Source organism: Urocampus carinirostris, chromosome 9, assembly GCF_059441175.1.
Source record: "Urocampus carinirostris isolate Australia breed hairy pipefish chromosome 9, RoL_Ucar_1.0, whole genome shotgun sequence".
Classification (NCBI taxonomy): Eukaryota; Metazoa; Chordata; class Actinopteri; order Syngnathiformes; family Syngnathidae; genus Urocampus; species Urocampus carinirostris.
The window spans coordinates 23604359-23616883 of record NC_142357.1 but is presented as its reverse complement, the minus strand read 5'-3'; the positions used below and the strand labels follow the sequence as shown (position 1 = coordinate 23616883).

At 39.7% G+C, this 12525-nt stretch overlaps 1 protein-coding gene across 2 annotated transcripts in view; it reads right to left on the bottom strand.

Moving 5' to 3' along the window:
- gabra4 (gamma-aminobutyric acid type A receptor subunit alpha4) overlaps positions 1-11121 on the bottom strand; it is a 35337-nt gene extending 24216 nt beyond the window's left edge. The window contains exons 1-5 of one of the 2 annotated variants that reach the window (XM_088343307.1): positions 10859-11121; positions 10671-10780; positions 10012-10079; positions 7069-7289; positions 3656-3738 (exon numbers count right to left, since the gene is read on the bottom strand). In XM_088343307.1, the coding sequence (XP_088199433.1) occupies positions 3656-3738; positions 7069-7289; positions 10012-10079; positions 10671-10780; positions 10859-10959 (583 nt within the window). In that variant the 5' untranslated portion in view covers positions 10960-11121. Of the gene's footprint in view, positions 1-3655; positions 3739-7068; positions 7290-10011; positions 10080-10212; positions 10326-10670; positions 10781-10858 lie in introns of those variants that run through there. The other variant, XM_088343308.1, reaches the window with a different exon arrangement.
- Between the last annotated feature and the right edge of the window lie 1404 nt (positions 11122-12525).

Below are 12525 nucleotides of genomic sequence, written 5' to 3'. Positions count from 1 at the left end.
TTTTTAATAATTTTCCCGCATAGTTTTATAAACGGCTAAAGAAAGGGGGTTCATACTCACGTGCCTACAGTTAGATATTTGTGACTGCAAATACACATGTATAAACTGTATGAATCCCACCAGCCAAAAAACTTTAATTTAAGTAAAAAACATATATAGTCGCACCGGAGTGCCCCCTGCCAATGTAAGAAAAGAACTGCAACTTACAGTCAGGAAAATACTGTAGTCATGATGGTTCTTCTTTTATAACCTCATCATCATTTATTTGTTATTACTCCTTTACTATATTTGTAGTAATTAATGTTCTTTACGAAGATTCATTTATTCAACTGAAATTCCTTCACTTCTTGATAATATCCATTCATTCTGTTGTTCCTTATTTTATTTTTGTCTCCAATGTGGCTTCTTGCAAACTCCAAACGGGCCCTTTTAATGGTATTCCTTTTCCTTCCACAAAGGGGAGATTCATGTAGAATATGAGTCATAGTTGTCTTATGCACGGATTGTCCTACCTTAGCTGTGTAGGCCTGCAGGTCATATAATGTGATCATGGGTCTCTTGGTTGCTTCTCGGATTAGTTTTCTCCTTATTTGGGGCGAAAATTTAGAGAGACAGCCAGGTGTTGGTAGGTTTGCAGTGGTTTCATGCTCTCTTCATTTTGATATTGTTGCTCGAACAGTGTTCCAAGAGATGTGTAAATAATCTTCTTGTATCCCATTCCTACTTTGAACTTTTCCACAACTCTATCCCAGACCTGCCTTCTGTGTTCTTGCTCTTTATATTACTGTCTTAGCCCATCACGGAGCAGGAAAATTTAAACTGAGACTCAATGACACGCAGGAGCACTCTCTTTGTCATTGTTGGTCATTTACTTTAACATTGGATCATTCAAAAGTCACCAGGGAACTTCTGGAGTCAGTTGGCTGAGCTGAGGGAACAGAGGGGCAATAGTTTTGCAAAACCTACTTTTCAGTCTTTTTGTTGTCAATGCAAAATAAAATGTTGAAAAAAAAAAGTTTGTAGCCTGAAATGTGGCAATTGTCACAGTTGCCATGGCCCCCAATTGGCCCCGCCCACGTGGCGCCAGCTGCGGCTCATTGACAGATTGGCTTTCCGTCTATTTAAGCTCAGTGCTCTCATTCTTCCTTTGTCAGTCCGTCAACGAACCCCTGCCCCGCAAGACATGGGTTTTGACTCAGGTCCTGTTTCCTGTTGGCATTTCCTGTCCAGTATTGTTCCCGTTTATTTTTGTCCTGTTTAATATCGGTTTCCAGTTTCGTTCCCGTCTATTTTTGTCCTGTTTATTATTCCCTCCAGTTTTCGTTCCCATCTAGTTAGTCCTGTATTACTTCGATATCCTGTTTCATTATCAATCCTGTCTAGACCGTCCTGTCTGGTATCGACCCCATCTGTCCGATATCCCCTCGGGCAATTGGTATCGATCTCGTCGGCCTTTGGCTTCCTATCATTTCACGCCAGACTGCTGCATAATGTGCATGACTACCCATTTCCCGTAAAGTAAAAAGCTTGTGTGAGAAACGTCACCCGTTTGGGTCCTGATTCTGTTCCGGTTCATGACAGAAATATGACGTAAAGTTCTTGGGAGGGTGTGGGGCATAATACTTTCGCTAGTCACTGTAATGACTGTTTTTCAGTAACGCGCCCGACATTGAGTTTTACATCCTAACGTTTCCCTTCAATTTTTTTCGACCACTCTGTAAATGCACAACAAAATGACAGCTGCCTTTGCCTTCCACTCCCTATGGGACTCGGCACCAGCAGGATACCAACTGTGCTGCCAAAATGAAATGACTCTGGTGTGTCATGGAGTGCGCACACAAGTCCAGATGGAGAAGCACAAAAAAAAAAGAAAAGTGTGTGGGGGAATGAAGGCAGAGGAGAAAGAGGGGGGATACGAGTGTGCGTACACGCCCGTATGGGAGATATGGAAAATAGCTGCGTAGGTCTTTGCTATCCTGGGGCAGAGAAAGGGATTCTGACCTTTCCTTTGCTCTGGGCCACATCGCATCCAGGGACGTTTCCCCCCGACTGGAGGTGAGCGCGAGCGGAGGTGCTCGGTGACAATAACCGAAAATGTAGAATTTGTCCTCCACAATGTCATGTACATGCTGTGTAAGATTGGCCGAGAGCAAAGACAAACGTGAGTTCCGTTCCTTGTTTCTCTTTGGCAGATAGAATCTCTAAACGGCTGCTGATAAGCATGCGCCTTTCTATTGGAGGAGCTACTTTAATTGAGATAAGTCTTTTTCAGGTTTTTTTTTGTTTTTTTTTCATTTCTGCTGACCAGTACACGTTATCAACAATGGTGCTGAGTTGAACTTTCATTGTTTGGTGAAAATCGCAACAATGGAACACACTACCAAGATGTCATTATTTTGTATTAACAGTCTGAGATTTCGATGACAACATGGAACCAGGGTTCATACACCTTTCTCGAAATTTAAGCACTTTTGAAGTACTTTCAAAGCCAATTTTCCAATTTCTCAAGTACCTTTAAAATAAGAAATTATGTATCATAAATCATTTTGCAGAACAGCAACTCTATCTGTGATTTTCATACTCTATTTGTAATCTTGCATATGCATTTATCTGTGATGATTACCGATGTGAATCACCTGTGCCTGCTCATTTGGCGCCAACCGCTGCAGGCTCTGATTGGCTCCCTGTCCCTACTTAAACCCAGTCCTGTCAATCCCCTGTTGTCAGTTCGTCTGCGAACCTCTGTTTATACAAGGCAAGCCTTTTTCGACCCTGACCCCTGCCTGTCCCGTTTTGCTCCCGTTCGTCTCCAGCTACGACCTGTTTTGATCCCGACCACGTCTGCTCTCCCGTCCTGGCTTACGACTCGTTTCCGACAACTGACCTGTTTTTCCGTCCCTGACACCGCCGTAGCTCGCTACGGAAGATCCACTTCCGTATTCGGATCACAATCTGAGTGCGATAGCAACTTGCTTCCCGCATCTAGCTAGTACCGGATCGTGGGCGCTGCCCTTCCTCTCTCTATCGCAATAAACTTGTGAGAAACATTACGCAATTGGGTCTTGTTTCCGTTCTGGTCCTGACATTATCAAGACATCATTTTTTAGTAAATCACGAATATATTTGTGGATCTGAACAATACGTGTGAAAATATATTTTTAAACACATCTCTCTCCATACTGTAGGTGTTGGGTAAAAATGACAATTTTGTGTAGCTCATATTTTCAGTTGCAGGAAGTTCTTCCTATTACAATTTACCACTGCGAAACGCAACCTTAATTGTTTGCATGGCCCATGTTAGCCGTCTATAATTTATACATCATCCTATCACTAATACACATGTTCATCTGTCCTCTTGTGCACGACCCATAGAGGACGAGGATGCTTCATAGGCAATGGCATACAAACTAATGCCATCTGCAGTTAATCATGATGGAAAAAGAATGCAATGGCAAAGAAAAGCCTTCCAAGAGCAGTGTCTGCATCATTTTTATGTAGACTTGTTGAGAAACATGGCCACAATGTCAAGCATTTACAAGTACTGCACCCAAAATGTAGGCAATCCTTGAAAACATGAAAGTTCAAGCATTTTCAAGGATTCTAAGCACCTGTACGAAGCCTGCAGATACATTAGAGACTCTTATACAAAACTTACAACTTCCAAATTTGAGAGGGCAGGCGTGTCCGTCCATGGGAAAGTCCACGAGCTTCATGGGGCATTCTGCACTAATCGTCAATCTGTTGAACATAAGAGAGAAGAAAAAAAAGAGAATGAGAGACTGATAAAGAACACAAATATGAAGATGAAATGTTATTTTTTATACCAGATTAACAAAGACAAAAAAGCACACTGAAAATATGCATCATATTACATTGTTTAATCCTTAGATTACATTTTTTCTTATTTTTGAAGAAAAGTTTTCTGTGCTGATGAATTATTGGGATTTTGCTATTTTAGTCACTTTTCCATTTTTTTCCAAACTACTTCGTGAGTACAATACGACAAATTATACTTAAAACGAGTAAAATGATTTATCATTGAACATGTCAGATCATTTTGTATTATTTTAAGAATTATATTTTACAATTTTTCGAAAAATTATTTTACCTATTTTTTTCCAATTAATTTGGGATTTGTTTTACTTTCAAATATTATTTTGGGGATTTTAGTAAATAAAAAAATAATTATTGTTTATATTGATGTATTATTTTTCTAGTATTGGTAGAAAAAAAAAACTTTTGAATGTGTCATGGTTGCCATGGCGCCCAAATGGTGCCAGCTGCAGCTCGTTGAAAGATTGGCTTCCCCTCTATTTAAGCTCTGTACTCTCACTCACCTTTTGTCAGTCCGTCAACGAACCTCTGCCCCGCAAGACGTGGGTTTTGATTATGTCCGGTTTCCTGCTTGCTTTTCCTGTCCGCTATCGTTCCTGTCTATTTTTGTCCTGTTTATTATTCTCTCCAGTTTTGTTACTTTCTAGTTTGTCCTGTTTAATTTCGATATCCTGTTTCGATATCAATTCTGTCTGTCCCGTCCTGTCCGGTACCGACCCCAGCTGTCCAATATGAAATGAAATGAAATGATCTGCATTTATATAGCGCTTTTCAAGTCAAGACTTCCCAAAGCGCTTTACAGTGTGCTTCACATTTCCCAATAGCGGCCGTGCAGCCATATAAGGCTCTAACCTGCTTGTTGGGACATTAGGGGTTCAGTGTCTTACCCAAGGACACTTCGACATGTAACTGCGATCTCTTGATCCCAAGACGGGCGCTCTACCTCCTGAGCCACTGCGTTACTCGGGCAATTGGCATCGATCTTGTTGGCCTCTGGCTTCCTATTATTTCACACCAGACTGCTGCCTTACATGCATGACTCCCCATTTCCCGTAAAATAAAAGACTTGTGTGAGAAACGTCACGCGTCTGGGTCCATGACACTATTATTGCACATTTCAGATCATTTTGTATTTTAAGAATATTTTACAATTATCAGAAAAAATATTTTACCTTTTCTTTTTTTCAATTAATTTGGGATTTGTTTTACTTTCAAATATTATTTTGGAGATTTTAGTAAAAAAAAAAAAGAGTTATTGTCTAATATTGATGAATTGTTGTTCTAATATTGGTTAAAGAAACATTTTGAATGAATAATTAAATGTAATCATTTTTATTAAAGTCAGGATATATATTATACTTTTAAAAGTTATTGTTCTGATTTTAATAATAAAAAAATAATAAAATGATCAAAAATATCGTATAATTTCAAATATTTCTGTTACTGTGATTTGAAAGAAAAAAAAACTAAAATTAAAAATAAATTATCTGCCTTCTCAGAAAAATGTGTTCATTTGAACTATTATCTTTCTTTTTAACTACAGAAACAAAGCTTGTGAGATGAGAATCAAATTCAAAATGAAGTTTTTGCCTCTGTGTTATCATGTATTTTTATAATGTACTTTCAGTGTCCGTATAGTATAATGTTCAAGCAACAGCAAAAAATACTGATCTTCGTTTTGCTGCCTATCTTGTGTTTAATAGGAGGACTATTCTATTTTAAAGGCTGGCCTGCATCCTACACAACGTAACGGCATATTTCTATTTGCGGTTCTGGCCAGCTGATCTTTGAGAAGGCGGGCTGTTCCCATTTAGGAGTGCTCGCAGCAGCTTTCAATCATGACCTAGTAAAGTCGTTTTTTCAGAATAAAACGCGTTTGATTGTGGATATGGTGGTAATACCCCCCAACTGACCGAACCTTGATTGTTTATTGGTCTGCAAAACGAAAAGTTTAGATCAACTTTACTACGTGTCAAAAGTGCTTGGACTAACACGTAACAAAGGAATCATTTTCCAGGAACATATTTACTTTTCTTGTTTTTGAATACTGCAACCCGTTATTAATAAAATGCAGTGTCTCATCTGTTGTTACTCCTCGAAATGTTACTGCGCTGCTCGTTAAATGCTGATAATGAATTGCGCTCTCTGATTGCTGAATAGTTTTGCATCACTTATAATTCTGCATACAACCCTCTATCCGACCCAAAAAAACAAGTAGGCATGTTTGTATCCACCTACAAAATACATCTGAATACAGTTATGGCGGTGCTTTCTCAAGCACAGAGTATGATGTTGAATTTCTCCTCATGCAGATATTCTCCCTCCCGCATATTCTCACATCTAAGCCAAATTTACAACTATAAAATAACTTAAAAGCACATAGTTGGTTGTGTTTCACCAGTAGAAAATAGTAGGCAGCTTGTGGAAACCAACTTAAATAATGGGGCAAACATAAGCACAGAATTTACAGTAAAAATGATATGAATTATTTTGTAAAATTATTTTAGCAATACACCGTGCCTAAAGAAAAAGGAAAAAGTCTTGGACAGTACCCAGAAGTGGAAAAGGAATTTTTCTCGTGAGTTGAAGCCCAGAACCAAAATGGATATGGAGAGTCTCAGCTAAGTGTTTGCTTGCAAGCTCTCAAGTTTGCACAAGCTAAGAAATATGGAGGTTTACAACGTCAACAGGTTGATGTACACATTTCCTTTATATATTTTACTTTGAATCTATTTTAAAGCAGTTTTAGGGGGTTGGCTTCTATGCAAGTATATACGTTAATTTGTTGCTAGACTTTACTTTTGGAGTAAAACGCTACTGCTTGGTTGTGAGTAATCTGGGGATAAAAGAGTGGCATATTATATAAAGTAGCTGTAAATATTTACTGTTCTTCAGTATCGCGCCCAACCCTGCGTATCAACATATAATAATCCTGCTCTCTAGCTTTGTTATATGTTAGTCAGTTGGTGAGTAAAAGGGAAAAGGGTGAAGCACATTGTAAAGCACTTTAGGAGGTCTTCATTGACTTGAAAAGTGCTATATAAATGCAGACCATTTACATTAACATTTACATATACCGGTTCGACATACTGCTAAATATTAGCAGCAAGTTAAAATCTTGTTTATTTAAAATAGAAGCCTACAAGTTTGAAGTCTCAAAGCTCAACTAAAAGTGGAAATCAAATATCGAATCTCTTTCTATTTGTTACTTCAAATAAGTCCATCTGGCAAGACCTCATAGTGTAGAGTATGGTCCCATTCTTCATGATGCGGAAGAGTTTGTTGGGAGCTGTCATGTTGTGGGCCACAGACTTCTTTCCATTTCTGAAGTAAGTGTCTGGGGTCCAAACTTTGGTCACCATCAAGTTGTTCAGCCTCAGAATCTCAATGGGACCCTCGTACATCAACCTGCGGTCCACCCATGTTTGGCGAAAGAACACGTCCATCGTGTATTCCTAGGAGAAACAAGGATGAAATCAGATTATGTTTACTATGTTTGTTTTTTGTTTTTCTTGTACCAAATATAGAAATGAAAGGGGGGGCATATGTCATGTTCCCAAGGATGTAGGCACAGGCAATCACGTTGGTCATATGCGTCCACGCTTCAGCAGAGAATGTGATTTATCCCTTTCTGCGGTGCTATGTGAATGGGTCGTTGATCTTTCTTTTTTTTTGGTGGAGACAAAACGATGATTGCTTGATATTGGTGGGGACACATAACCATGCCAAAACTAGTCCCTTGCATGTGTCTGATTTCCATTAAAAAGCAATGGAATTCATCCGAAACCTGGCACCAATTAAATATTGCTGAGCAAACAGTTCCTCTTTTGTTAATACTCATATAGTAACAGTAACTACGAGATGTTTGGTTATTCCCAGTTGTATATAGTGATTGCCAAAAATATTGAAAATGGCCTTTTCTGACTGTCAGGTAGAAGAAGGTATAAGTTTTCAAAAATGTTTCCTGCTCTTAATCTATTACTCGGTTTTGGCCACCACTCATACAAAATCTGTTTAGTGATAGCAAAACGTTTGTGGAAAAGATTTCTCCCAAAGCATTCGCGCCCCAAAAAACAAGCAAAACGGTTTTCTAGTCCAAGATAACAATTTACTTGTCCATTTTCTATTTCCAACAATAATTTTGTCTCACTGTGTTAGGGTGTGGCACGCCACATTCCCCCAGGGGGCGCCAATCAGGTGTGGAGCATGACAAAACTAAACCCAATCACCACACACCTCTCCCTAATTATCAAAAGACGTGATAGAGACTGCTTATACAGCATGCTGGGTGGGGTCATTGTATTTCCATTTTAGTGTTTGTTTCTAGTTTGGATCATTATTTGATTTTGTTTGAACGTGTTATTTGTTTTGTGACCCGCTGTTTGTTTGTTACTTTGTTCCTTGCAATCCATTTCTGATTTGGGGCTTTGTTTCTGATTTGGATATTGCCGGGTTTGATTTTGTCCGGACATGTTATTTTTTTCCGACAGATGGGGAGGACTGTCATGAAACAGCTTATGAATGGCCTGGTAAAGATCGACCAAAGCCAACTCCCTGGAAAATAAAAGGTCTGGTGCGGCCAGACGATTCTCTAAAGAAGGCTGATGTGGACCCTAAAAATGAATGAAATCTCCCCTTTCGCTGTGAGTAAGATGGATGGGAAAGCCAAATCATTCATCGAAAGTGGCTGGGACTGCCACTTTGCATTTTGAAAACAGACCTCTACAGAAAGAATGTACTCCGACTCCCATTACAGTCCCTCAGGCTGGGCAACATGCAGATAAAGACCAGGCCTCTCCTCGAGGTCCTGAGGAAATTCGCTGAGATGCTTGAGGGGTGCCGAGGGGGCAGACAGAAATTACCCAGCAGGGAGCCACACTAGCTTTGTCAAGGAAGAGTGGGAACAAAGAAGCCCCATGTTGAGAGAGAAACCAAGGTCCTTCTCCCCTGAGCGGGAGTGGAACATGAGAGTCTGTCTCAAAAAGCAGCTTTAGTTTGTCACGGAGTTTACGATAACATCTCTCTGCCCTGACATTGTGTCCACAAAGGCAGGAATGGTGCACCTCATAGAGCTCACAGCGCCATCAGAAGGCGAAATCGTGGCCACCTTTGAGCGCAGGAAAGCCAAGTGCTCAGAGATGGCTGCTGACTGCCGGGAAGTTAGTTGGAAGGTGACAATCTGCCCGGTGGAGGTCGATTGTCAAGGCTTCATGGGGCGGTCATCCACCTGAAAGATGTAGGAGTGACAGGAGGGAGACCAAAAAGGGCAAACAAAAGACCTGGCAGAGGAGGCAGAGAAGAGCAGCTTTTGGTCTGGTTAAAGATGAACGACATGAGCTGGGGAAAGAACATTTAAACCGCAAAAGCAGCTGCACAGAGGGAGGCAGGACGATGACCCGGCCTTGCTCCACCACCAAGGGACGTTCTAGCGATGAAAGAAGCAAAACGTTGACAATAGGTGGTTCCTAGCTGACAATCCTGCAGCTGAACCATTGGCACAGGAGAAAGTGTGACAGCCAGAAAGCACCAACTACCTCTACTTTAATTGTGACCCCTTGTTTGTTTGTTATTTTGTTCCTTGCATTTCCATTTCTGGTTTGGTCTTTGTTTTTGTGGTTGATTATTGTCAGGTTTGATTTTGTTCAAACATGTTTTTTGTTCTCTACCCCCTTGTTTGTTTGTTACTTTGTTGCCGGTTTTGTTATTAAATACCCTGCCTCACCCGCACCCCTGCCTCAGTTCCTGCTACCTTTCACTTGGGTCCTGCACCCATAACAAACAATTACCCAAGTAGCTGAAACTCAACTTTTGAAGTACAATTCATTTTCCAATTTAGTCACAGTTGTGCATAACGTTACAGAGATTTGAGGGGACATTTCCACAAATACATAGGTATATTAGACTACTCTATATAATCTGGGTTATTTTTTTGCTACAAGGACTACATTTGAATTTTTTTTATCTATAGTGTAACACAGATTAGACAATTTTTAATTCGGCATTGGTGACGATGTGTGTTCCTTGCAAAACTGCACCAGTGATATCCCAGAAAAGCAAAGAATTAACAAATGAATTAATGCAATGTATTAAAAATCATGTATTTATGTATATTTTCATATTTTTAGCAATGCAACATTTTAAGTTGTAAAGAAGGGAAGGAAAAAAACAAGCTCGTACCATTTCAACATCTGACACAGGACCAAAACTTGTCACGTAAATGTCTGTCTTGACTTCCGTCACTCGACCTGATGAGACAATAAAACACGTCATCAACTTTAAATGCCCTTAAAGTCCCCAAACACTTATTCAAGCTTCATTTTTATTTTATTTTTTTAAAATCCCTTCCCCATTCCTCTCCTATAAACATGCCTAATGAACCTTATTTATGCCTGCAACACATAATCCAGTTTTATTTTTCTCTTTTAGTAACATGTAAACTTGACTGATGTCTTCATAGCAGGGATCAACTGCGTACAATATTGCTTTCAGACATGCTTGGGAATCAAATGTGCACTTTTTGCACTTGAACTGTGTATTAACGCGATTATATAAGCATGCTCTGTGAGCTTATACGGGGATAAAAGTAACAAATATACCGTTTAACATTGCGTGGGTCTTGATGTCCTGTTTGGAGGTTGCATGAATCTGCAAAGTTTCGTCACTGCGTCATTTAATTAGGTCATTACGCGTAAAGTTAATGGTCAGTCCAGAATGGCACGTCAGGTTGCATTGATTCATTTCGTAAGAGTAAAAAGACGTTTTAAAACAGGAGCTGCATTTAATGCATGGTTTATTTCGTAAATGTAGAGTGGAAATCTGGAAAAACTATGACGTACCTCCAAATCCAGGTCTCAGCCTGCTATCGTAACCGTCCAGAAGCCGGTCTAAAATGCGCGTAAAATTCTCCGGGTATAATCTTTCATCCTTCCGTGTGGTGTTCTTAATACTGGACAGGAAAATCGAACGATTTAGAGTTTTTAAAAAATGAAAGTTTTTTTTACCCCGCTAGAAAATCCGGACTCACCAAGTGGCCGAAGAGAAAAAGTAGACGATAGTCACAGCACTCCAAATAAAAACAGGACTCGTCGCTGTTACCATTGAATTCGCAGAATTGGCAGAAAACATCTTTGCATGCCATGCTTTAAGCTTCTTCACATTTCCTTGCTTCCAGGTTCCTCTTTAGGGAGAACGAAGGAGGCGATGTAGTAGGACCACAGTGCGCAAACGGAGCAAGTTTCTCCCCCCCGCGCGCATTCGGACGCGCCAAATACGCACGCACCTTCAAGCGCGCTCACACTTCCCTGCAGTTTGGCTTTCGAGCTGCTGCTCCTTTTCCTTTTTACATTTCTATCCACAAAACGAAGAAAACCCCACCATCTTCATGTCTCCCTCCCTTTCTTAGCATGCCCACGCAGTGTCCTTGTTCTTGCACTATCAAATATGATTTGCATGACCCTGGTAAAAACACTGAAGGTGCAAAGCAGAATAAGTTGATGTTCAGCTCTGCATTTGGGCGCTACCCTTCAGAGGCTGTCGCTTCCCCTGCTGCCTATTTGCATATTGCATGTTGGGTGTTCTCCCTGTGGAGTTATTTGCCCAATTTTATCTTGGAGTATAGTGTTTTCTGCACTAGAAGGCAAAAATAGCGCACTGTACTAAAGGGCATATGAAATTAAAAGCTACCGGGGGTGTGCAATTTCTATACTTACGGTAAATATTAATCGCTGACCAAATTCAATGCAAGGTGAATCAAATTTGGGTTGTGTAAACCGCCGTAACTAAATACTAGAACAGTGGTTCTCAACTGGTGTGACTTGAGGACCCACCATTCCAACCTTAGTACAACTAAGCTGACACCCAAATTAAGCAAATAATTTGACTTCCCAAATGTATTGCATGAAAGGATTGTGGAGTTTAAGGCAGAGATAGAAGAAAATATTCACCTCCTTTTTTTCCCCCAAAAAACAAAATGACCAGCAACAGCAAAATGACTTGAAGTACTGATATACATCATTTTTATGTGTCACATTAAAACTGCTTTAAAATAGCCATATATTTAAATACGATTGTTCCCAAAATATTTAAATATGACATACCCAGAGAAAGATAATTACTTAATTGTGTAGATGATAAAGATCAACACACTAAAAAGATACAAATATAAAACATTTAAAAACTTTACTGTACCTTTAAGCAGTGCTTTAATGGCAGACACATTATTGTGCGGCAGAAAAAGTAAATAAAACAAACAAAATCACAATAAACTGAAATGTGGGCCCTCTCAAACACAATTGGGACGGTGCTGATTGAGTGAACAAAAAGGGATCGAGTAGGACAATATAAGTTAAGTTAAGTAGTGTAATTGAACATATGTGTTTTTTTTCTTTTTCTTTATTATTCTTCTTCCAGGGTAAAGGCCCGCAACCCCCTGAAAATAGGTCTGTGACCCACTTTTGGGTCACATCTTACCAGTTGAGAAACACTGCACTAGACTAGTAGTGGTGCAGATGACATATGAAAAGGCATTCGATTTTATCTCATTATCACACTATTTATACACGTGAAGCCAGACTTAAATATTAGATTAGAATATTAGAAAGGTTTCCTGAAATATATAAATAGATGCAAAAAAGGATGATAAGGTGTGGTGTATTTGATGATGATTTGCGTTTACGATAAACTCTGTGCTCA